Below are 25,047 nucleotides of genomic sequence, written 5' to 3'. Positions count from 1 at the left end.
CAGCCCACACTATCCCCAGCAACCCCCTCCACTCAGTCTTTCCCACCAGCTTGGCACACTCACCCAGTGGGGGTCCGGAGGGCACCATGCCTTTGAGCTCGGCCTTGACCACGGGCGGGGCGGTCTGGAGCTTGGCGGCGGCGTGGTCGATGAAGAGCTGGACCGTAACGTCGTCCAGCAGAGGGAACATAGCCAAGTTCTTGGGGTCATTGTGACCAGGGCTCTCAGCTGGCCGCTGCACCTTATGCATGGCCACGGCAGGGTACGGGTTCTCCTGATGGGGGGAGAATAAAACGTGAGCGACCATAAAGTTGTAGGGGGAGAAAGGGCAAAGAAAAGAGGTAAGTGGTCTCCTGTTATTTTAGTTACTACATTACATAGATGGAGGATCTTAATTTGACCTATATTGTCGCAGCAATAGGAGTTGAACACTTAGTCCATCGGTGGTTAGGCTATTAGCTGGACAAAAGTAGGCTACATGAAAAGTGCAATAGGACAATTGCATGTCAGCATGGCCAGAAAATATTTTAGGTATCTCAATTGTTCATAGAAACTTTATTGGGAGGATGGGTGGTTGATACTCTTCGTACATTGTAACACAAACCATTTTGAGAAAATCCTGAAAGTGAACATTTCAAGGCCCTTTTTAGACCTGTAAATGCCTCCCATGTAAGACCCAGTACATGATACAGACATACCTCTTAGTGTCATTAAACTTCCTTATAGTGTTCTTGAAAATATGGAGTAATGATACCTTCTGAAATACAATTTTACACATTAATTTATTCAACATTTTTAGACATCGTTTTAAACAATATATTCTACAAGCAATGTTACCTCCCAAAAATGTAGGCACTTAACAAATTTCAGGTCTGCTGAGCGCAAACTTGAACGCTGTGAAAATTCTGTGCAACTTCTAGTGCAAGTTTACTGTGAACACCGAGGCTGTACTTGGTTTAAAATACAGTTAACAGTGGCCATGAAGGCTACTGTGGCTATTTGATCATAATATAGGTCTACCAGAGTGGCCTATCATCAAAAACAATGGAGGAAATGCATCCCATAACATTTTAACATGGAAATAGCTGTTCTATCATTCAGCATACAGTAGCAGCTAATGTGTGGTATTCAACATAAGCATACATTCCATGAGACTAAAAAATCAAAATATGTAGGGGTTGCCATTAACCTGTTTATGCACTTGTCCTTCAGACAACAAGGTGACTGAAAATGTTGCGTTTGATATAAAATGTATTATTATTCCCATACCATTATAACACAGAATAAGACAAATTATGCTACCCTCTGCCTATTGGCTACTTAGCTTATTCAAGCCCGTCTCAAAACACTACACTGCCCATTTAAGACAGAAAAAAAGCTCTTTATCTGACTTGCTTTTCAAAGAGGTCTACAACTGCACACATCTTGTGCTCTTGCAGGAAGCAACCACTCCACCATTGCTGACTAGAAATGTGCTATAACTGGGCTAATAACTCACTTAATAGCCAAGAATACAAACAAATGTACACACCTGGACACATGCAAAACAAGTGCATCTACTCACTACCACTCATGCTGTAAACACAGTCCAGTTAAAAGGGAATGGCACAGATCCATATATGGCAATGATCTATTTGCATACAGGGATACTGCAGCTCTGATTGGTTATGGCGCACCAGTCTGTGTAAAGTATGGGACTCACTTGTTGATAGTGTTAACTAAAGGGGAAAACTAGAAAGTTGAGTGAAGTTCTATCTCGTGCTTCTCTGTGCGAGCTGATATTTCTTCTGCGTGGCAGTCCCGGGGGAGCTGTGCACACGCAGAGCATAGAGGGAACATTACCTACAAGTACATCACATTTCCAGTGTGGGCTCTCTGCTACTTTTCAAGTTATGATACATTTTATGAGCACCACCAACACAATGAATGGGAAAATGAATTCAAAAGGGAATTGCCTCTGCTGGTGATTTGCTGAATGTGCAATCCGACATGAGGCTGTGATTGATTAATGACCCATTATGTCAATTGCTATGTATAAAATGGATAACCCCACACTGGAAACTTTGTGTTTTAAGAGTATAGTTCCAAACAATGTCTTAAAATAAACAAAATCAAAAAGGGTACTTTTGAGATATGAATAGTAGTTTTAATGTTGAATAAATTAATGTACTTTAAAAAAAATATATAGAATCAAGACATACCCCATATTTTAAAACACACTATAAGGAGTATAATGACACCAAGATGTTGTCTGTATCACGTACAGTTCACGGATCATAGGGTCTTATTGGAGGCATGTACAGTATAGGTCTAAAAAGGGCCTAAAATTGATACTTTCATCATGATTTTTTTTTTAACTATCTGTGATACCAAAAATATTCTCGGGGCATGCTGCCGTGAAATCGGCCAATACTGTTAAAATAACCACGTAAGTCTGAGTTTTCAGGGAATTTTACGCAAATCACAAAGCTCATCAGCATAAATTCTAAGCAACAAAAGGGTGATCAAATTAAGATCCTACATCAATAAATAAAATCAATAAACATGTTTTTCATTTTTTTATGCACAACATACGTTTTTGAAGAGCTGCTCAGCCAGCTCCTTGATATGGTTCATGACTTTGTGCGGGCTGCACTCCTCCTGGCGAATACGCTCCACCTGATTGGCTATCAGCTGTAGACACAGGAAAAGACAAACAGGAAGTTAGAATGCTTTTTCCTTCACATCTGTACCACTGATTGGGGAGGTGTGTGTGTGTGTGGTGGGGGGGGGGGGGGTACTCACATCATCGAACAGGTCTGTGGGTCTGTAAGGCGGCCCTCTCTCCGATATGAACCCAGCGAATGCCATACCATCCAGAACCTTCATCAGGAAGTCATCCTCAGTCAGAGCCCTCTGGCCCAGGAATGCAGCCTGGAGGAACACACACACACACACACACACACACACACACACTCGTCAAGCCGGAGATTCTTGGGATCCACTCTTCCTTTCTAAGTGTTAGACTCAAAACAGTTTGCAGGTCTGTTTAGAGGAAAATGTTTTTGTCCTCCAGGCAGACATTAAATTGATATATTCCATTGTGTTCATAAAGACCATAGTTAGTTCCAGGCTTGTATGAACACAATGTAATATATCATCTTAGGAATAAAGTTCAGAGAGATAGAAGGTGATGTGTACCTTATGGAAGCGGATGACTGGTTCAGGGTGGATCCGGATGATGTGCAAACACCAGCGATAGCCATTGAACAGCTGGCCGAACAGCCACAGAAACACAGCCCGGATCTCCTTATCCTGCAACACACAGACAGGGAATTATAACATACTGAGGGGTAAGTATGGGACAGCTGGACAGTAAGCCTGAGAAAGCTCAGAAATCCAGAGACCTTGCTGCAGCATTGCCCCAAACAAAGGGACAGGGACTTTCTCAATTTACATTTGAGCCATTTAGCAGATGCTCTTATCCAGAGCAACTTACAGTAGTGAGTGCAATTGTATTCCTTATTTTTCCACACACACCTTCCACCGAGGATAGAAGGGCGCAACATTACCTGGATCTTGAGTGTGGAGGGTTGTGTGGAGGAAGGGGGGAAGGCATGGTCAGCCATCTCCAGCTCTGGGTCCAACACCTACAAACAAGATGGCAGGAGTCATATTACAACAACATGGACAGAAATATCATCTAACAGTCTTCTCATTACATCTGTTCAGTTCATCAATATTATTCAGTACATAAATCCTACAGCAGCTGCTGCTACATTTTGGCATTCGGACACCGCTTCATCGGGTATCATAAATTACAATACGCTGTCAGAAGCTTTTAAGAAGATGAGAATTCTTGGAAGCCTCTCTCATAAATGAGACCGATGTGGCTTCAGACTAAGCAGCAAACACCCATTAACTAAATTAGCTGCAGAATCTCCTATTCACAGTCCTATTTGTGTTTGGGGATGGTGAGGTGAATTAATTCAGCTAATCGTGAAGAGAGCAGCAGAGTACCTAGATAAGCCCACACCCAACGGTTGCTGCCCAACTATCTCTAGAAGCATCACTGCAACAACCTTCACCCACCGCACTCCACCAACCCCCACATAACTTTTCCAGATGATTAAACAAATTAACTATCCATCCAGTTGCAAAAGCTAGCGCTTTTCACGCACTGCAATTATCCTCTCTGTGCTGGTCTGGGTGAAGGTCACTTAGGCCTGTTATGTGAGCCGGCTGGGGGGCTGAGGCTTGGACAGCGCTGCACAGAGACTGACAGTGCAGGCAGACAAATGCAGGGCGGAATGAACCCCACGATCACACACAATGTGCTTCACTGGTTATGGAAGGAAGCATGTGTGCATACACGTCACATGCACATAGTGTTTTATTGACTCAGGACACAGAGGACTAGCACTTCCAGTGAAATTGTCCCTGCATTACAGGGCTCTGGTCTCATTCCAGCCATGCACGGTCACCGGGCCAGCACTACAAGTCTCTATGGCCCACACAGGTTAGGACAGAGGGAGACAGGGGGAAGAAAAGAAAGGAGGACAGAACAGAGGGAAGTGGGAGAGGCCTGTATATTGTATTGTATAATGGTCAGGTCCCATCACAGGACTGGTTGTTCTGAGATGGAACAATTTTACAGTCCCTATTACTTACCAGAGCAGGTATTGGCTGGTACCTAGCTCTTTCCACTGTGTTGTTTTTCAAACATCTAGGAATGTTTAAACATGGAAATGAAGGGGGAAGTATACTGGTTGAGGAGCAGCTCCTTTTCAATGTACCTCTGACCGAGAGGACACAGTAACAGCATAACCCTGTCTCATTCTCTTTTGCCTTTTCTTGCTTTCCCTCTCTCCCCCCTTTCCCTCCACATTTGTCCCTCCCTCCTCCTCTCCTGTTCAGTCTAGCCGTAACAGATTGGCTAGTAACCGTGCAGATTGAGTATGGCTCATGTTTCATGCCCTCCAGCCAATAGAGATCATAGAGACCAGCCTGAGATAAAGCCCATTGGCCTCAGACAGACAGCCTTGGAGAGTTAAAAGCATGAACACTGTATACTGTCACATGTACTAAGATATAATTTACCACGGACATGTGTCAAAAAACTACCAAAAATGGTTTTCTCTAACAGTTAAGAAAAGTGCCAAAAAGCTAATGAAGTACGCATTTTGAGCAGTTCCGAGCAATGCCGGTCTGGCAATATTCTGAGCAATCTACACAAGTCCATATCAAATGTTCCTTCATATTAAAACATACAACTTGACTCTTATCCTGATAAAGAAATGAGGGGAGGAAGACAATTACATCTAGGGAATAATATGTTCCCAAATATTTCTCATGTGGGACAGCATGTCAGATTCTATAATTCATCTTCTCCCTCTGGTCTAACTCTGATAACACAAACACACACTGTTTGGGCTGTGGGAATCAATGCCAATGTCATACAGGCAAACAAATAAACCCTCTTTTGGCTCCAGATTGTAGTATCATTTCATTCACTGAAGATGGGAATATCCATTCTTTCATAATTCTTTATTGGACTACTGTGTATTACAGTAAGCTCTGCACATGCCAACTCACACCAATTGTGAAACTAAAAACAGACGTATCCTCATGAACAGTTCATGACTGCATTGTTTTTATTTGTGTCTCATGGGTAATTTCAATATTGTAAAATATTATATTGTTTTATAGGAGTGTGTAATGGTAGTTCCGATACCTTACAATTAGAATATAAGATTGTGGTAAATTACTTTGTGATCACAAACACGATTGCTTACAATATCAACCAGAATCATTCAATAAATAAAATCTGCCACCATGTGTTTGTTGTAGCTAATGATGGGAAAGCAATGGCATGGCTCTCCTCCACATAGAAACAAAAGCATAAAACCAGCCATAGACACCAATGATAGGCAGGCACAATCAGAAAATCAGATTAGTTTTACATAACATGGATCTTATCTGAACAAGAGGAATTTCCAGATTGTGCTGGCAGTGAGAAGCTCGATTGCAATAAGGAACTAGATCTTATTTAGAAAAGGAGTTGGTTCAGAAGTAGTAAATCAACATCTCAATGTGATGCTGTGCTTAAACCACTATAGCTGTACATGGTTCAGGGTAATACATAGTGGGAGTCCCTGTGTTGGGTTAACGTGCTGTACTGGTATTGGTGACTCTGATGTAGCTGTATGACGTGAAGGTGTAGAAGTCTGAAGGGTGTTGCGGTGAGGTGTGAGTGTTGTCGTCACGGTGGTTACCATGGAGAGGGCAGTCTGGGTCTGCTGCAGGAGGGGGTCGGGGAGCAGAGAGATGTGTACACACTCCGGGATGGTCACCGTGCCTCCGTCCAGGTCAGCGATGATCACATCCAACTGTAGAACAACACACACAGACGGCTCAGTCAGTGCGATATCTTTGATTGATCTTGTAAGAGATCACTGTGCTGCATACTGTACATGAGGCTAAGTGTGCTGATTGAGAACAGTAGTGACTGACAGAGCCACAGACACACACACACAAACGCTTCTGTCAACAGCTGTTCATTACAGAACTTTACCTACTGAGGCAGTGAAATTTACCTTTTAACAGGCAGTTGGGTTGCCAAGGCGATAACCTCTCACCCCCTTACACTCCATCATCAATCGATCTATGAGAGCCATGTGACTGTATAGTATACTATATTATACAGACAGGCAGTCCGTTGTTAAAAGTCATTACATAACAAAGCATGGCGAGGGACCACATGTAGTTTAACGCACCCTAACCTAGACCTCAGAAACATGACACTATAATGACTGTCATTTCATAGTCCTAAATCCCAATCTGAAATGTATTTAGTGCCTAGCCCACTACTGCTATTTTACCTGCCTTCACTCTAAAATGTACCTGGTTTTTATTGACTATCCTTTTGTATTATTCTTTCCTCAGAGCTTTGAGATAACTAATGAAAAGCAATATACAAAATAAATATATTATTTGTATTATTCATCTTAACCATTAGTTTGTCCTTAATAACAAAAGGAAACTTTCAAAGTCATCCAACATTCCACTGGATATAGAATGAAGATATTTAAGTTACATGTCATGTATATTGCTAATGTACCTTGGCATGGTTTACAAAGACCATTGTGTTAGTACTGAGAGGGGTTTAAGCTAAAAGAGGTTTCAGATGGCTAAAACACAGCAGGTCTGGGTTGTTGAGTGAGATGAATTATAGATAAGGAAAGAAGGCCAGAGAACTGACAATATCCAATAATCAAGATCGTACCACAGGCTGTCAAAGTATGGGGGGGCAACACAGAATTAAGACGGTCTTTACTGGCATCAGATAGGCTTTACAAATGCATACCACTGACGGAATATATAAACATGATCTAGAAAATAAATCAAAAATAAGTATTGTAGATTGGAACATACGGTCATGCTACCCACCAGTTCCTGGGTCTCGGAACGGAAGAAAGAATTGACCCCGATGATGAAAGGCGTGGGCGTGCTCAGCACCTCCAGGAGTTTGCCCGGCAGGATGGGGACGTAAGTAAAACTGGCGGGAGGGAAAACAAGAGGACAACAGATTTATCAGGAATCAGATTAGGAGACGATATGATAATTGAGGAAATCACCCAAACTAACATACCAATATCTTGTTAATCTTGTTAATCAAATCCCTGTAAATTCACAATATTAAAAAGACATCTATGAATCTATTTTACAATGAAAAACACACACATACCTGTATTTGAGGGGGAACATGATGGCCAGTAGTGCTCTGCAGGCGTCTGTTAGTCTCTGGTAGCTGCTGGACAGGAACAGGATTTTGTGTTCCGTCAGAGCAGCACAGAACAGATACAGGACGTTCACTATACCTGAGAGCAACAACATAACAGAGGTACAGTATTCACTTTACTTGCAGGGAAAGACCGACTGCGTGGATTGTAAAGATCAAATGTATCTTCAAACAAAATGATCAAACATGCAGGCATTAAGACATATCTACAACCAATACCCCAAAATGACAAAGCAAACACAGGTTCTTAGAATTCTTTTGCAAATTTATAACAAAAACGAAATACCTTATTTACATAAGTATTCAGACCCTTTGCTATGAGACTCAAAATTGAGCTCAGGTGCATACAGTTTCCATTGATCATCCTTGAGATGTTTCAACAACTTAAGAGTCCACCTGTGGTAAATTCAATGGATTGGACATGATTTGGAAAGGCACACACCTGCCTATAAGGTTCCACAGTTGACAGTGCATGTCAGAGCAAAAAAAACAAGGCATGAGGTTGAAGGAATTGTTCGTAGAGCTCCGAGACAGGATTGTGTCGAGGCACATATCTGGGGAAGGGTACGAAAAAAGGTCTGCAGCATTGAAGGTCCCCAAAAACAGTAGCCGCCATCATTCTTAAATGGAAGAAGTTTGGAACCACAGACTCTTCCTAGAGCCTGGCCAAACTGAGCAATCGGGGGAGAAGGGCCTTGGTCACTGCCCGAGCTCTAGAGTTCCTCTGTGGAGATGGGAAAATCTTCCAGAAGGACAACCATCTCTGTAGCACTCCACCAATCAGGACTTTATGATTGAGTGGCCAGACGTAAGCCACTCCTCAGGAAAAGGCACATGACAGCCCACTTGGAGTTTGCCAAAAGGCACCTAAAGGACGCTCAGACCATGAAAAACAAGATTATCTCGTCTTATGAAACCATGATTGAACTCTTTGGCCTGAATGCCAAGTGTCACTCCTGGCACCATCCCTACGGTGAAGCATGGTAGCCTCATCATGCTGTGGGGATGTTTTTCAGTGGCAGGGACTGAGAGACTAGTCAGGATTGAGGGAAAGATGAACAGCGCAAAGTACAGAGAGATCCTTGATGAAGTCCTGAGTGCTCTGAAACAGGTTCTCAGACTGGGGGGGGCGAAGACAGGTCAACGACCCTAAGCACACGGCCAAGACAACACAGGAGTGGCCCAGCCAGCGCCGGACTTGATCCCGAACGAACATCTCAGGAGAGACCTGAAAATAGATGTGCAGTAATGGTCCCCATCCAACCTGACAGAGCTTGAGAGGATCTGCAGAGAAGAACGGAAGAAACTCCCCAAATACAGGTGTGCCAAGCTTGTAGCGTCATACCCAAGAAGACTTGAGGCTGTAATCGCTGCCAAAGTTGCTTCAAAAAAGTACTGAGTAATGGGTCTGAATACTTGCGTAAATGTAATATTTCAAAACCTTTTATTGCTTAGTCATTATGGGTGTATTGTGGGGAATTGTGTGTAGAATGATGGGGGGGAACACAATTTAATACATTTTTGAATAAGGCTGTAATGTAACAAAAAAATGTGGAAAAAGTCAAGGGTTCTGAATACTATCCGAATGCAGTGTACACACAGACAACTGTTAAAAAGTTTGGGGTGACTTAGAAATGCCCTTGTTTTCTAAGAGTGTCTAGTGTGTGAAACAGATGCCTCACAAGTCCTCAACTGGCAGCTAGATTAAATAGTATCTGCAAAACACAGTCTTAACGTCAAAAGTGAAGTGGTGACTCCGGGATGCTGGCCATCTAGGCAGAGTTACAAAGAATAATCCATATCTCAAACCGGCCAATAATAAAAGACTAACATGGGCAAAAGAACACAGACACTGGACAGAGGAACACTGTCTAGATGGCCAGCATCCCGGAGTTGCCTCTTCACTGTTGACGTTGAGACTGGTGTTTTGCGGGTACTATTTAATGAAGCTGCCAGTTGAGGACTTGTGAGGCGTCTGTTTCCCAAACTAGGCACTCCAATGTGCTTGTCCTCTTGCTCAGTTGTGCACCGGGGCCTCCCACTCCTCTTTCTATTCTGGTTAGAGCCAGTTTGCACTGTTCTGTGAAGGGAGTAGTACACAGCGTTGTACGAGATCTTCAGTTTCTGATGAGTTTCAGAAGAAACGTTCTTTGTTTCTGGCAATTTTGAGCCTGTAATTGAACCCACACATGCCGATGCTCCAGATACTCAACTAGTCTAAAGAAGGCCAGTTTTATTGCTTCATTAATCAGAACAGTTTTCCACTGTGCTAACATAATTGCAAAAGGGTTTTCTAATGATCAATTAGCCTTTTAATATGATAAACTTGGATTAGCTAACAACGTGCAATTGGAACACAGGAGTGATGGTTGCTGATAATGGGCTTCTGTACGCATATGTTGATATTCCTTTTTTTCTTCTTTTTTATCTGCCGTTTCCAGCTACAATAATCATTTACAACCATGTCTACACTGTATTTCTGATCAATGATGTTATTTTAAAATGGACAAAAAAAATGCTTTTCTTTAAAAAAAAACAAGGACATTTCTAAGTGACCCCAAACTTTTGAACGGTAGAGTAAACTCAGCAAAAAAAGAAACGTCCCTTTTTCAGAACCCTGTCTTTCAAAGATCATTCGTAAAAATCCAAATAACTTCACAGATCTTCATTGTAAAGGGTTTAAACACTGTTTCCCATGCCATAAACAATTAATGAACATGCACCTGTGGAATGGTCGTTAAGACACTAACAGCTTACAGACGGTAGGCAATTAAGGTCAGTTATGAAAACTTAGGACACTAAAAAGGCCTTTCTACTGACTCTGAAAAACACCAAAAGATAGATGCCCAGGGTCCCTGCTCATCTGCATGAACATGCCTTTGGCATGCTGCAAGGATGCATGAGGACTGCAGATGTGGCCAGGGCAATAAATTGCAATGTCCGTACTGTGAGACACCGAAGACAGCGCTACAGGGAGACAGGATGGACAGCTGATAGTCCTCGCAGTGGCAGACCACGTGTAACAACACCTGCACAGAATCGGTACATCCAAACATCCCACCGGGACCGGTACAGGATTGCAACAACTGCCCGAGTTACACCAGGAACGCACAATCCCTCCATCAGTGCTCAGACTGTCCACAATAGGCTGAGAGAGGCTGGATTGAGGGCTTGTAGGCTTATTGTAAGGCAGGTCCACATCACCTATGGGCACAAACCCACCGTCACTTGACCAGACAGGACTGGAAAAAGTGCTCTTCACTGACGAGTCGCAGTTTGTCTCACCAGGGGTGATGGTCGGATTCGCGTTTATCGTTGGAGGAATGAGCGTTACACAGAGGCCTGTACTCTGGAGCGGGATCAATTTGGAGGTGGAGGGTCCGTCATGGTCTGGGTCGGTGTGTCACAGCATCATCGGACTGAGCTTGTTGTCATTGCAGGCAATCTCAACTCTGTGCGTTACAGGGAAGACATCCTCCTACTTCATGTGGTACCCTTCCTGCAAACTCATCTGACATGACCCTCCAGCATGACAATGCCACCAGCCATACTGCTCGTTCTGTGCATGATTTCCTGCAAGACAGGAACGTCAGTGTTCTGCCATGGCCAGCGAAGAGCCTGGATCTCAATCCCATTGAGCACATCTGGGACCTGTTGGATCGGAGGGTGAGGGCCAATCCCCCCAGAAATGTCCAGGAACTTGCAGGTGCCTTGCTGGAAGAGTGGAGTAACATCTTACAGCAAGAACTGGCAAATCTGGTGCAGTCCATGAGGAGATGCACAGCAGTACTTTGTCAGTATCTGGTGTGGCCACCAACTGCATTGTTACTTTTGATTTTTACTCCCCCTTTGTTCAGGGACACATTATTCAATTTCTGTTAGTCACATGTCTGTGGAACTTGTTCAGTTGATGTCTCAGTTGTTGAATCTTGTTATGTTCATACAAATATAAACACGTTAAGTTTGCTGAAAATAAATGCAGTTGACAGTGAGGACATTTATTTTTTTGCTGAGTTTATATATATATATATATACACACACACACACACACACACGCCTTTTCCCGCAACTCATCAAATATAGGCCTGTGATCTGCGTTCATTAAGCAATTGAACAATTGGTGAAGGTCTTTAAATCAAAGGAACATTTCCTAGGTGAGGGAACATCAGACTCTGATTGGTCCATATCACTGACATCACTGATCATAAGGTGCCCCATCGGTCCTGGGCTGAATAAACTGCATTGTGATTTGCCGTACCAAGCTGTCTAAAGAGATGGGCTACGCTGCTGCCGCTGACAGGGAGGGAGTCGTTGATGGGAGTCTGGATGACCTGTCGATCGCCCGCACCCAATGTTATAGTCCTCTAGAGAGAGAAAGAGAGGGACGCATGGAAAAAGAGAACAGATAGTGTGAACGCTCTTTCTCTGAAAAATGGGGATTAGCAACTACAGCACAATCACAGAGAGTTGGAGTGTATTGAGGAGAAATCACAGATAAGAATCACAAGGGTTTAGCAGGTACATTAGAACTCGACAGTAACCAGCCATTCAGAGCTGAACAGGAGAGAACTGACCTATGTTGAACTAAGAAACCCATAGCAATGGGCCTTACCACAGATTCAAATCAGCCCACCATATTAAAATGGGCCTTTATGGGAGTCAAATACCAATGACATTCCAGATTGTTCATAGAGGGACATTTCCATTGCGTTTTGGAAAGGGCAGAGTTCAAACATCTGAATGATTTCGGGGGGGGTCTTAACATTTGAAATGTCTCATTGGTTTTTGTGTTACTGGATAGTTCTTACGGCCATGTGACATAGAGGGAAGGGAAGTGACAGAATGATTTAGATTGATTTGTTGTTGATTGTAACATTCATGAAACATCTTAGTCATGTAAACTTCACATTGTAGCACATACATTACATTTATAGCTTAAGAGAGTTGTACTAGTTGTTGTAAAATATAAGTTGCCATCATTTGTAAGTGTGATATTTATGTTGCATGCAATGTCAATGACTGTTTTGGAAGACTGAAAAAGCATGTTAGGCGATATGAGTTAAGGCACAATTTGCAGAGCATGATAGATACCGTGGGTCTTGGCTGCAAATGAAGACCGATTACAAAGAGTTGCATACAGGACAGGTAGCACAAGGTCAAAGAAGGCATCCAATACATCACATAGAAACACAATCACAGCAGCCTCTAGGACAGACATCACATAGTAATACAACAGAATACACAGAAACAACTGGAACTACCTACAGAGGCTGTATACCACATTTGACAAGTAGGAATGCAAATTATTTTAAGTACTGAAATTCTTCCAAAATACATTTTCACTATAAAATAGGGAATTGATTTAAAAACAGACATTTTCAAATAAACTCCAGAAGCAGGAATCTACTGTAGCCAAATCTTCATTTAAAAGTACTTAAAATACAAGGCCCAAGTATATATATCTGGGAACGAAAAGGTTGGCGTTAGCTCATGCTCTCTACAGCAGCAGCAGCAATGGGAACGCAATGATCCAACTGTTGAACACCATTTCACCGTCACTCGTCTGATCAACAACCAATTAGATATCCTTGAATTTTTTCAGGATACCAATAACAGATCGTAAAAAGATCAGCCATTGGGTAACAGACTGGGCCTTATCAAAGTGATTTGATTGGTTTTCCCTTGAGAGAGAGGTAGGTGAGATACATAGACATAGGAGGATCCCGACAGAATTAGGGAAAGCTAGGAGCTGATTGGTTGAAAGGAGAATAAAGTAGTCAGGCGGCGTACCAAGCTCTCTTCTCTCTCCTCCTGGCACGGCTACACAAGTCAAGCACCCCAAACACACACACAGAGAGAGAGATAAATACACCATAGTAGAACACACGGATTAAAGACAACAGGGTCCAAACAAAAACATGACAAAACAATGACAAAACATTAACATGACATTACAAATATACACAGATGGTAACAGCGTGGCATTATGACATGAGAGTACAGCAACATTAACATAAGGCACAGAGTCAAAGCAGCTGTCAACTTTGGGGAAATAAAATGGAAGCATCCACAGCTCAGTTCAGCCACATTTAATATCTGACCTTGTAGCTTAGGGCTGGGTGATAAATCACTAGCAAGAGGTAATTACTTCTCTCAATAACCATATAAAAACATTTACATTCATTTTTGTTGATGTTGATATATAGAATAATTAGGTACAGCAGTCTATTTCACCTCTGTGACGCAGCAGGAACATGCGGAGAAGTGACAATATGCACGTGGAGAGGTATACGCCCACAAAAAACCACTTCGCACCTCGAGTGATGGCGTAGCCACTATTAACCACGAAAAATTAGTGACGTAGGCGAAAACAGTGGCAGTGATAGCCATGGACAAGGACCAGCTTCCAACTAAGAAATTATTGATAAAAAGGGTTAAACTGTTTCAGTAATTTGGAAGTGGTTTGGCTTTTTGAAGTCTGACAAAGAGCAGAACAATGATCGGTGCAAATTGTGCCGTAAACAGGTGGCTACGAAGTCGTGTAATACGACAAACCTTTTTCAACATCTTAAGCAAAATCACTCTTTGGAACATGCAGGAAGTTTGAGTTTGCGCCACGGTATTGATAAACGCCCCTCAAGCACCAGCCAAATCTAGGGATGTTTGCCCGAAGCAGTCAACACTGACAGCATTTATGCCATACATGCAAACATCACAAATGCTATTATGCATTGCATTGCTAAGGACATGCTACCAATTAGCACAGTCGAAAAGGAAGGTTTCAAGAAGCTTATCAATTTAATTGACACCAGGTACATGCTCCCTAGCAGCAAACATGGAACGATTTTCCATGTGTAGCTCACAATAAATAAATAAAAAATAGGCAAGTCAGTTAAGAACAACTTCTTATTTACAATGACGGCCTATCGGGGAACAGTGGGTTAACTGCCTTGTTCAGGGATAGAACGACAGATTTTTTACCTTGTCAGCTCTGGGATTCGATCTAGCAACCTTTCGGTTACTGGCCCAACGCTCTAACCACGGTGTGTTCAGGCATTCTTGAGTTTGAAGCAGATATGCACCTTTTAAACGTTATTTGATTAATAACGTGATAATTATCGTTTTCGAATGAAAAAAATATATCGATATCGTGATAATTTATTTGCCATATCGCCCAGCCCTATCGTAGCTACAAACATCCGATGAGTAAATTAGTCAGATGATGTGTTTATGACCTTGGGGTGAAATAACAGAGGACTGAAATGTTATACTTGTGTATAAATGTGGCTGTATAACAGTTACTTTAAAAGGGGAAATCTGCTTAGTTAATGTTTTACAGTTAATATTTCAGGAAATCAAATAAGTTATTTATGGAGATTGGCCCATTGACAGAATGTCCTTGGGCTGGTAACCAGGAGACATTGTGGAGACTAGACACAGTAATTTACAATTATCTATTAAATCCCTCATACAGACGGGCAGACGTGCGCGCACACACACAAACGTTCAGGCAGGTTCCATATCAGACTCATATATATTCCACTGTACAGTAACTGGGCTAAAGGTTGCTGCTCTGTATGTCAAGAGTGCGTATCTGACAGTTGAGATAATTGCCAGTTGCAGTAGTAAAGTGTATGTGTTGCAATGTATGTTGGGATGACAGTGGTTGACGTGGCATGACTGGGGAGAGTCCTAGCAAGTCTAGAATTGAGTCTAATAAAAAGTTAGACATTTGATAGTATCAAACCTGCTATTACACCGTAACAAACACCTAGCATTGCTCTTCAAAGTACTGTTTTAATATAGAATGATCTGTGCTATAGTATCCAATGCCTGAAGATCTCGGAGTGTGTGTAAGTCAAGTGTGTTTGTTTTTGTTTGCAAGATCTATGTGTGCGTGTGTGTGTTAATGCTGATTAGTCCCATCTCTCATTCAGACCACTGCACTGCCTGCTATGAGGCCATCTGGTGTCCCATATGGTCACCCTCAGAGAACCAGTGTTTGTGTACGGTGTGTGTTCCTCACCAAGTGAAAAGTCTATGCACTTCTACAACAGATCAATAATGGCAAACACATCAGATCGATCCACGACAAACAACGGCACACAGAATCAAAACAATTCTTTGACTTTAAAAAGGTCTCAAAAATGATTGAAATTATTGACAGGTTAATGTAGCATGGAATACGCAGCATCGTTAGGCCACAAATTCCACAAAAGCAGACTAGAGCAAACTGCAAACCACTGAGTGAATATTAAATCAGCATGGTTTGAGATGATTACAGGAAATACAAAACAGACTTTTTAGAATCATCATGTTTATCTAAATAGATAAAATCAAAATGAGGCAAGCGGATTGGTAAGAAGCTGCCGGAAGGTGATGTTACCTGGTCCTGAAAGCAGCCCAGTAGCCAGTCACAGGCTAAGGCCTGAGGAACCGAAAGATTTAAACTACATACTGGGGACTCATTTATCTGTAACACACAGGAGGAACCAATGTACAGCCGGGTTCAATGGCATGTTACACAAGGGAACAAAATGTACAGAAATGTACGTATAGGCCCAATATACTAGTAGTGCACGATTTAGTATACTAGTTTACTATATATATATATATATATATATGTTACACTACTTCATGCTGTAGCGTCATTGAATTAGTTTGAGACAAACAGTACATTTAAATTGTGCACATAGGGTGAATACAAGAGCTAAGAAAAAATTCCTATACATTGTGTGTAGCAGTGGAGGCTGCTAAGGGGAGGAGGCTCATAATGCCTGGAACGGAGCGATTGGAATGGCATCAAACACATGGAAACCATGCGTTTGATGTATTTGATACCATTCCACTAATTCCGCTCAAGCCATTACCACAAGCCCGTCCTCCCCGATTAAGGTGCCACCAACCTCCTATGGTGTGTAGGTTACTATGCTGGCCATCTCCTCTTTGCTGAGGACCCGGCATTGACTCGGCAATGAGGGTTAGCATAGCACACCCGCTAATGCTAAGCTACAATGCAAACAGGTTGGTTAAAGTAATGTGCTAGCAGTCTGCATTGGCCAACATGCTAAGCTAATATGCTAGCAGGTTGGATGGGGCTAACAAGCTAATAGGCTAGCTGGTTGGGAGGGTTGCACAGCCCAGGAGAATACGTAAAAGTCGGTATGCATGCTGAAAGGAGGTGTGTTTACCTGAGAACCACCAGCGACGGGGATGACGCAGGTGAGGAGGTTTCCGATCACCGTTTCCAAGGGAACGCTGAGGCTATCCACGTGCACGGCGTAGATGAGTCCCAAACAGTTCTGGACAGGGGAGGCACCCAGTCAAAAGACAAGCACACACTTTCCTTGACTTGTAGTGAAATGACAAACGGGGTTTGTGGGTGAAGAACACTACCTAAAGCAAAATACAGCCAAATCAAGCCTAGAGTTGTCTCAATCACTCTTTGTTGTAACAAGAAACATAGATGAGAAGTGCAATGGGAGTATCGGACAGGGACGTGCAGTATTGTTTTGAGGTGTGTTGTACCCTGAAGACCTCTGTGTGGTCCAGACGGGACACCAGCACCAGGCTCTTGGGGGCAAAGACCTGGGCCGGCTGGACCAGCCCTGGGACTTCATCCTCATCCACCTCACTGGCCTCAGCTTTCGGTAGCTACACACACAGAATGAGACAGAATATCATACAGTGTACAGAACGTAGCCTACTTTGTGCAAATTTTCTATAGACGTACCATTAAAGATGTAACGTCATATCACAGATGTCACATACAGCTTGGAACTTTTATAGACCGTTACCTGTTTCTAATATGATCAGATCGTCTCATTTCCACAACTTTGTTGCCAGCGTAAAATGTTGGCACATTGTTGCTACACAGTACAGCTGTAACGATACCGTTACTGGTTCATAATGACATTGGCTCAGTGTGTGAGGAGAAGTGTGGCCAGGGGGGCCTCTTCTCTTTCTCCTCCAGTCTCTCACCTGAGGGTTGTCCAGGCCCTCCCAGAACGTGAAACAGGCACAGTAGTGACGCTCTGAGTTGATGTCGGTCAGAACCGACACGAAGAACGACGGACGCTCCCTCTCTGGAACTAACTGCCATCCGTTGGGCTGACAGAACTGAGAGGGAGAAAGAGGAGGAGGGAGAGGGCGAGTGACAAAAAATGGGTCAAGGGGTGCAGGGGTCGAGAAACAAGGGAAGAAGGAGGGAAACGGGAATGAGGTGAAAAGGATAGGAGAGGGAGATATGGATGACAGGAGAGGAATATACAGTATTAATGGGCCGAATCCCAGTGTGGTATGTCATATGTCCCTACTCTGCATCTCTCTGTGACTCACCTCTGATCTCTAGCCTATCATTTGGTTATTTTCCACCGCTAGGTTATATCAAGTTAAGAAAACTTTCCACGTGTCAGAAATGATTAACCTTACACCCTTATTTTGGATCGGGATGAGAAATAGGCTAGAAGCAAACCAAGGAATAACCATTGTTCTGTAGGAATTCATCTTGTAATACATAATGAATGAAATACAAAACAGACATGCCATTGAACCCCGCTGTACATACAGTGCCTTGCGAAAGTATTCGGCCCCCTTGAACTTTGCGACCTTTTGCCACATTTCAGGCTTCAAACATAAAGATATAAAACTGTATTTTTTTGTGAAGAATCAACAACAAGTGGGACACAATCATGAAGTGGAACGACATTTATTGGATATTTCAAACTTTTTTAACAAATCAAAAACTGAAAAATTGGGCGTGCAAAATTATTCAGCCCCTTTACTTTCAGTGCAGCAAACTCTCTCCAGAAGTTCAGTGAGGATCTCTGAATGATCCAATGTTGACCTAAATGACTAATGATGATAAATACAATCCACCTGTGTGTAATCAAGTCTCCGTATAAATGCACCTGCACTGTGATAGTCTCAGAGGTCCGTTAAAAGCGCAGAGAGCATCATGAAGAACAAGCAACACACCAGGCAGGTTCGAGATACTGTTGTGAAGAAGTTTAAAGCCGGATTTGGATACAAAAAGATTTCCCAAGCTTTAAACATCGCAAGGAGCACTGTGCAAGCGATAATATTGAAATGGAAGGAGTATCAGACCACTGCAAATCTACCAAGACCTGGCCGTCCCTCTAAACTTTCAGCTCATACAAGGAGAAGACTGATCAGAGATGCAGCCAAGAGGCCCATGATCACTCTGGATGAACTGCAGAGATCTACAGCTGAGGTGGGAGACTCTGTCCATAGGACAACAATCAGTCGTATATTGCACAAATCTGGCCTTTATGGAGGGGTGGCAAGAAGAAAGCCATTTCTTAAAGATATCCATAAAAAGTGTTGTTTAAAGTTTGCCACAAGCCACCTGGGAGACACACCAAACATGTGGAAGAAGGTGCTCTGGTCAGATGAAACCAAAATTGAACTTTTTGGCAACAATGCAAAACGTTATGTTTGGCGTAAAAGCAACACAGCTGAACACACCATCCCCACTGTCAAACATGGTGGTGGCAGCATCATGGTTTGGGCCTGCTTTTCTTCAGCAGGGACAGGGAAGATGGTTAAAATTGATGGGAAGATGGATGGAGCCAAATACAGGACCATTCTGGAAGAAAATCTGATGGAGTCTGCAAAAGACCTGAGACTGGGACGGAGATTTGTCTTCCAACAAGACAATGATCCAAAACATAAAGCAAAATCTACAATGGAATGGTTCAAAAATAAACATATCCAGGTGTTAGAATGGCCAAGTCAAAGTCCAGACCTGAATCCAATCGAGAATCTGTGGAAAGAACTGAAAACTGCTGTTCACAAATGCTCTCCATCCAACCTCACTGAGCTCGAGCTGTTTTGCAAGGAGGAATGGGAAAAAATGTCAGTCTCTCGATGTGCAAAACTGATAGAGACATACCCCAAGCGACTTACAGCTGTAATCGCAGCAAAAGGTGGCGCTACAAAGTATTAACTTAAGGGGGCTGAATAATTTTGCACGCCCAATTTTTCAGTTTTTGATTTGTTAAAAGAGTTTGAAATATCCAATAAATGTCGTTCCACTTCATGATTGTCCCACTTGTTGTTGATTCTTCACAAAAAAAACACAGTTTTATATCTTTATGTTTGAAGCCTGAAATGTGGCAAAAGGTCGCAAAGTTCAAGGGGGCCGAATAATTTCGCAAGGCACTGTATATAATGAACACTTAGGAATTCTTCAATATTGACTCTGGCAAAACACATTAGACAATAATGAGGTAAACAATACTGGAATAAGGGTTATTTGGGAGACATTAAATACACATCAACTGTAAATGATTCTGGGTTATGTTGATCCCTTCATGATGCAGCCTTTCTTCAGGTACGGATGATGTACAGTTGAAGTCGGAAGTTTACATACACTTAGGTTGGAGTCATTAAAACTAGTTTTTCAACCATTCCACAAATTTCTTGTTAACACACTATAGTTTTGGCAAGTCGTTTAGGACATCTACTTTGTGCAAGAACAGTAATTTTTCCAACAATTGTTTCAGACAGATTATTTAACCTATAATTCACTGTATCACAATTCCAGTGGGTCAGAAGTTTACATACACTAAGGTGACTGTGCCTTTAAACAGCTTGGAAAACTACAGAAAATGATGTCATGGCTTTAGAAGCTTCTGATGGGCTAATTGGACATCATTTGAGTCAATTGGAGGTGTACCTGTGGATGTATTTCAAGGCCTACCTTCAAACTCAGTGCCTCTTTGCTTGACATCATGGGAAAAATCAAAAGAAATCAGCCAAGACCTCAGACTTTTTTTTGTTGTTGACCTACACAAGTCTGGTTCATCCTTGGGAGCAATTTCCAAAATGACCATCGTTATGTTTGGAGGAAAAGGGGGAGGCTTGCAAGCCGAAGGACACCGTCCCAGCTGTGAAGCACGGGGGTGGCAGTATCATGTTATGGGGGTGCTTTGCTGCAGGACAGAGAGGTGCACTTCACAAAATAGATGGCATCATGAGGTAGGAAAACGATGTGGATATATTGAAGCAACATCTCAAGACGTCAGTCAGGAAGTTAAAGCTTGGTCGCAAATGGGTCTTGCAAATGGACAATGACCCCAAGCTTACTTCCAAAGTTGTGGCAAAATGGCTTAAGGACAACAAAGTCAAGGTATTGGAGTGGCCATCACAAAGCCCTGACCTAAATCCAATAGAACATTTGTGGACAGAACTGAAAAAGCGTGTGCGAGCAAGGAGGCTTACAAACCTGACTCAGTTACACCAGCTCTGTCAGGAGGAATGGGCCAAAATTCTTGTGAGAACTTATTGTGGGAAGCTTGTGGAAGGCTAACCGAAACGGTTGACCCAAGTTAAACAATTTAAAGGCAATGCTACCAAATACTAATTGAGTGTATGTACACTTCTGACCCACTGGAAATGTGATGAAATAGATAAAAGCATTCTCACTACTATTATTCTGACATTTCACATTCTTAAAATAAAGTGGTGATCCTAACTGACTTAAGACAGGGAATTGTTACTAGGATTAAATGTCTGGAATTGTGAAAAACTGAGTTTAAATGTATTTGGCTAAGGTGAATGTAAACTTCCGACTTCAACTGTATGTAGCTGGGGTAAATATGTAGGCTATTGTGCGTTCGTTTGTGTGTGAGCTATGTTAGTTACATACCAGTTCGATGCCTTGTGGAAAGGGATTGTCCTCCCAGTCTTTCTCAGGAAAGCGCTGGAGAATGTGACCTTGGCCCTCACTGCCCCCTGGAGAAAGAGAGAGGGTGACAAAGGTCAGGTCGGAACGCTTGATCAGAGAGCCGAGTTATCTGTCAGGGTCTAGTCCACTACTGTAGGGCTGGGGATTGCCAGGGACCTCACCATACGATATTATTACAATACTTAGGCGCCGATTATATATGTATTGCAATTTGATTCTATGATTTTATGTTCCAAACATATCTCACTATATTGCTGCACGGAGACGAGAGAGCATGAGAAAATTTGCCTAACTGACCTAAAACAGGGAATTTTTACTAGGATTAAAATGTCAGGAATTGTGAAAAACTGAGTATAAATGTATTTGGCTAAGGTGTATGTAAACTTCCAACCAACTGTATATATGTGACCAATAAAATTTGATTTTGTACTGAGGAAAGCCGTATTGCATGCTCAAGAATGTGCTGGTTCTCATACCGCTGCTGCAATTTCAATGGTATTTGAGAACATGTTTGAAACATGAACACTCCTAGCTCCATTCGAACAACTGACTCAAGAAATCAGCTCAACTGCGTCTGCAGCAGACGTGATACCCTCGGTCATGGTATTGAAGCGCCTGCTCAATAAAACTGCCGACACAGACCATGGGGTTAAAACTTACAAAAGTACTCGAGGCTGTGAACAAGCGATCCATCCGGTGGCATTCTCTCTGAGCCTCTTTACTGTGTCGCCACCATGCTCGATGCTAGGTATAAGGACCGCTACTTCGATGCAGACAAGAAACAGGGTTTACGTGAAATGCTACATACACAGCTGGACAAGATGGAAACGGACACAGTGACAGCGGGCACAGAGGAAGAGAGGCCACAGAGGAAGAGAGGCCTCCCAAGTGGGGCAGGGGTCTAAGGCACTGCATCGCAGCGCTAGCTGTGCCACTAGAGATTCTGGGTTGGAGTCCAGGTTCTGTTGCAGCCGGCTGCCACAGGGAGACCCTATGGGGCGGCACACAATTGGCCCAACGCCGTCCGGGTTAGGGGAGGGTTTGGCTGGCTGGCAGGGACAAGCCACAGGAGTCGTGCACTAGCGACTCCTGTGGCGGGCCGGGCGCAGTGCATGCTGACATGGTCACCAGGTGTACGGTGTTTCCTCTGACACATTGGTGCGGCTGGATTCCGGGTTAAGTGGGCATTGTGTCAAGAAGCAGTGCGGCTTGGTTGGACTCCTGTGGCGGGCCGAGCACAGTGCACGCTGACCAGGTCGCTACGTGTACGGTGTTTCCTCCGACACATTGGTGCGGCTGGCTTCCGGGTTGGATGCGCGCTGTGTTAAGAAGCAGTGCGGCTTGGTTGGGTTGTGTTTCGGAGAACGCATGGCTCTCAACCTTCGCCTCTCCCGATTCCGTGCGGGAGTTGTAGCGATGAGACAAGACAGTAACGACTAACAATTGGATACCACGAAATTGGGGAGAAAAAGGGGGTTAAAAAAAAAAAAAAGCAGTGCGGCTTGGTTGGGTTGTGTTTCGGAGGACGTACGGCTCTCAACCGTCGCCTCTCACGATTCCGTACAGGAGTTTCAGCGATGAGACAAGACTAACTACCAATTGGATACCACAAAATTGGGGAGAAAAAGGGGGTAAAACATAAAAAAATAAATGTTTAAAAAAAGAATGAAAAGACTGAACAAATGAAAACGAAACAGCAAGTAAGTTAAAGAAACATTTTGATTATGTTTTACTGGTAATGGGAACATACTTAAATGCCAACAAAATACATTTTGGTCAGTGTGGTGTGGTGTGTGTAACCTTTATTTAAATAGGCAAGTCAGTTAAGAACAAATTCTTATTTACAATGACGGCCCACCCAGGACGACGCTGGGCCAATTGTGCACCGCCCTATGGGCCTCCCAATCATGGCCAGATGTGTTACAGCCTGGATTCAAACCAGGGACTGTAGTGATGCCTCTTGCACTGAGATGCAGTGCCTTAAAACACACACACAGTGGTGTAACTATTTAACTGTACTAGAATGCTTAAAAGGCAGCTAAAATGTTCAATATCTGTTATCGGCATCATTTTCTTTGGCAAGGAAAATATTGGATATCGGTATCGGCAAAAATTTTATAAAATCGGTGCATCCCAAGTATTTACACTTAGCAGACACTCCTACCCATATATTTTCGGATTTCTTTCTGTACTGGTACCCCCGTGGGAATCGAACCCACAACCCTGGCGTTGCAAGCGCCATGCTCTACCAACTGAGCCACACAGGTCTGTACATATACCTCCTATCGACACAAATTACTCATCATACAAAATAAAATTCCAAGACTAGCCACTTCCTCTAATTACCTGGCTCCATCTGCACCTTTGTTTAAGAAACTCAATATCTTGTCATTTATATGACATCGATGTATGCCAATTATGCACTTTCATCACCAAAAACTCATACCTCCCAGACAATTTACCGACACCCTTCAATGGATTCTGCCAGGTTAATTCTGAAATCCATCTATATAGCAAGACACACTGCGATAACCTTCACCCTCGCAACTGCCACACCTTGCATAGAGAATTGGCTATCAGATACAGAGGTACCATACACTCTGGAATTCTTATTTTCACATTGCAAAAACCTCCTGAAGCAAAGACTGGGGGTCAGCTTGATGAACCAAACTACTCAGTAATTTCCATATAGCCCATCTCACTCACACACGTTTTGTGATTGCTGATCAGTTCATTTGTACATTTATGATTAGTGGGTTTTGTTATCCGTTTTAACAAACCTTTTCTATTTTTGTACTTGTATTGTATATAGTTTGTGGTGTGGTTTTTACAGTATATAAGGCCCTTGGGCTTCCAACCACACCTACACAGTTTAAAAACTAATATATCTGTCTAGTTTTTTTTTAATCACTTATCGTTTTGGGTGCAAATAAATTAAACCTAAAAGTAATATGTAACTGTATCAATTCCCCTCCCAATTTACTGTCAGTCTGTCATAAAGAAAAATATAAGCTCAATGCCACAAACTGTTACATCATGACACAGCCAATAGCGTTTGCTGGCTGAGAGTACTTCACCTCTTGAATGTAATTTGCAAATTGAGTGTACACAAATTTGACATGTACTGTAGAGTCGCATGAAAAATGTCGGCAGACAGACATCTAAAACAGGTGGTCCCTATAACAAAAGCTTGATCAGCAGACGGATGCTGGATCCACATTCGTGTAACGTGTGCGAGCCTTAAACCTGGCCTTGAGGGATCATGACCCAGAAGGGACTGGCCTTGTTCCAGGCTGCCTCACTAATAAGCAAACACTTTCTTGGCACAACGCTCTTGCGATTCTTCCCAAACACAGTACGATTTCTCTTCAGAATTCAGCTAAGACATTAGTGCTGCTCATCTTAGCAGAATGACAAAAGCCTTCTTATGTAACCGCTACAAATCACTCTGTTAACCATCGTTTGAGCTTCTCTGTCCAGACAGTCGCCTTCACACAGAATTCACTTTGTTGCGTCACAGCATGGGACAAGTCACTGAAAGAGACATTATTCCCAA

General features: G+C 42.8%; 1 protein-coding gene and 1 non-coding gene across 16 annotated transcripts in view; both read right to left on the bottom strand.

The window, feature by feature from the left end:
- The window catches only part of LOC139392748 (myotubularin-related protein 5-like), a 78,226-nt gene that overhangs the window by 23,955 nt on the left and 29,224 nt on the right, over positions 1-25,047 (bottom strand). For 3 of the 15 annotated variants that reach the window (XM_071140970.1, XM_071140976.1, XM_071140971.1), the window contains exons 2-16: positions 21,453-21,538; positions 17,762-17,899; positions 17,309-17,434; positions 16,972-17,082; positions 16,167-16,253; positions 13,571-13,600; positions 12,039-12,144; positions 7,727-7,859; positions 7,414-7,537; positions 6,255-6,368; positions 3,552-3,629; positions 3,181-3,294; positions 2,785-2,913; positions 2,575-2,673; positions 64-274 (exon numbers count right to left, since the gene is read on the bottom strand). In XM_071140970.1, the coding sequence (XP_070997071.1) occupies positions 64-274; positions 2,575-2,673; positions 2,785-2,913; positions 3,181-3,294; positions 3,552-3,629; positions 6,255-6,368; positions 7,414-7,537; positions 7,727-7,859; positions 12,039-12,144; positions 13,571-13,600; positions 16,167-16,253; positions 16,972-17,082; positions 17,309-17,434; positions 17,762-17,899; positions 21,453-21,538 (1,686 nt within the window). The remainder of the gene's footprint in view (positions 1-63; positions 275-2,574; positions 2,674-2,784; positions 2,914-3,180; positions 3,295-3,551; positions 3,630-6,254; positions 6,369-7,413; positions 7,538-7,726; positions 7,860-12,038; positions 12,145-13,570; positions 13,601-16,166; positions 16,254-16,971; positions 17,083-17,308; positions 17,435-17,761; positions 17,900-21,452; positions 21,539-25,047) is intronic. The other 12 variants (XM_071140977.1, XM_071140980.1, XM_071140983.1 and 9 more) reach the window with 5 other exon arrangements.
- trnaa-ugc (transfer RNA alanine (anticodon UGC)) lies at positions 23,687-23,758 on the bottom strand. The gene has a single exon. It is a non-coding gene; the product is annotated as a tRNA-Ala (tRNA).

This window comes from Oncorhynchus clarkii, chromosome 33, assembly GCF_045791955.1.
Source record: "Oncorhynchus clarkii lewisi isolate Uvic-CL-2024 chromosome 33, UVic_Ocla_1.0, whole genome shotgun sequence".
Classification (NCBI taxonomy): Eukaryota; Metazoa; Chordata; class Actinopteri; order Salmoniformes; family Salmonidae; genus Oncorhynchus; species Oncorhynchus clarkii.
Note: the sequence above shows the minus strand (reverse complement) of the source record. Positions and strands in the feature narration are given on the sequence as shown.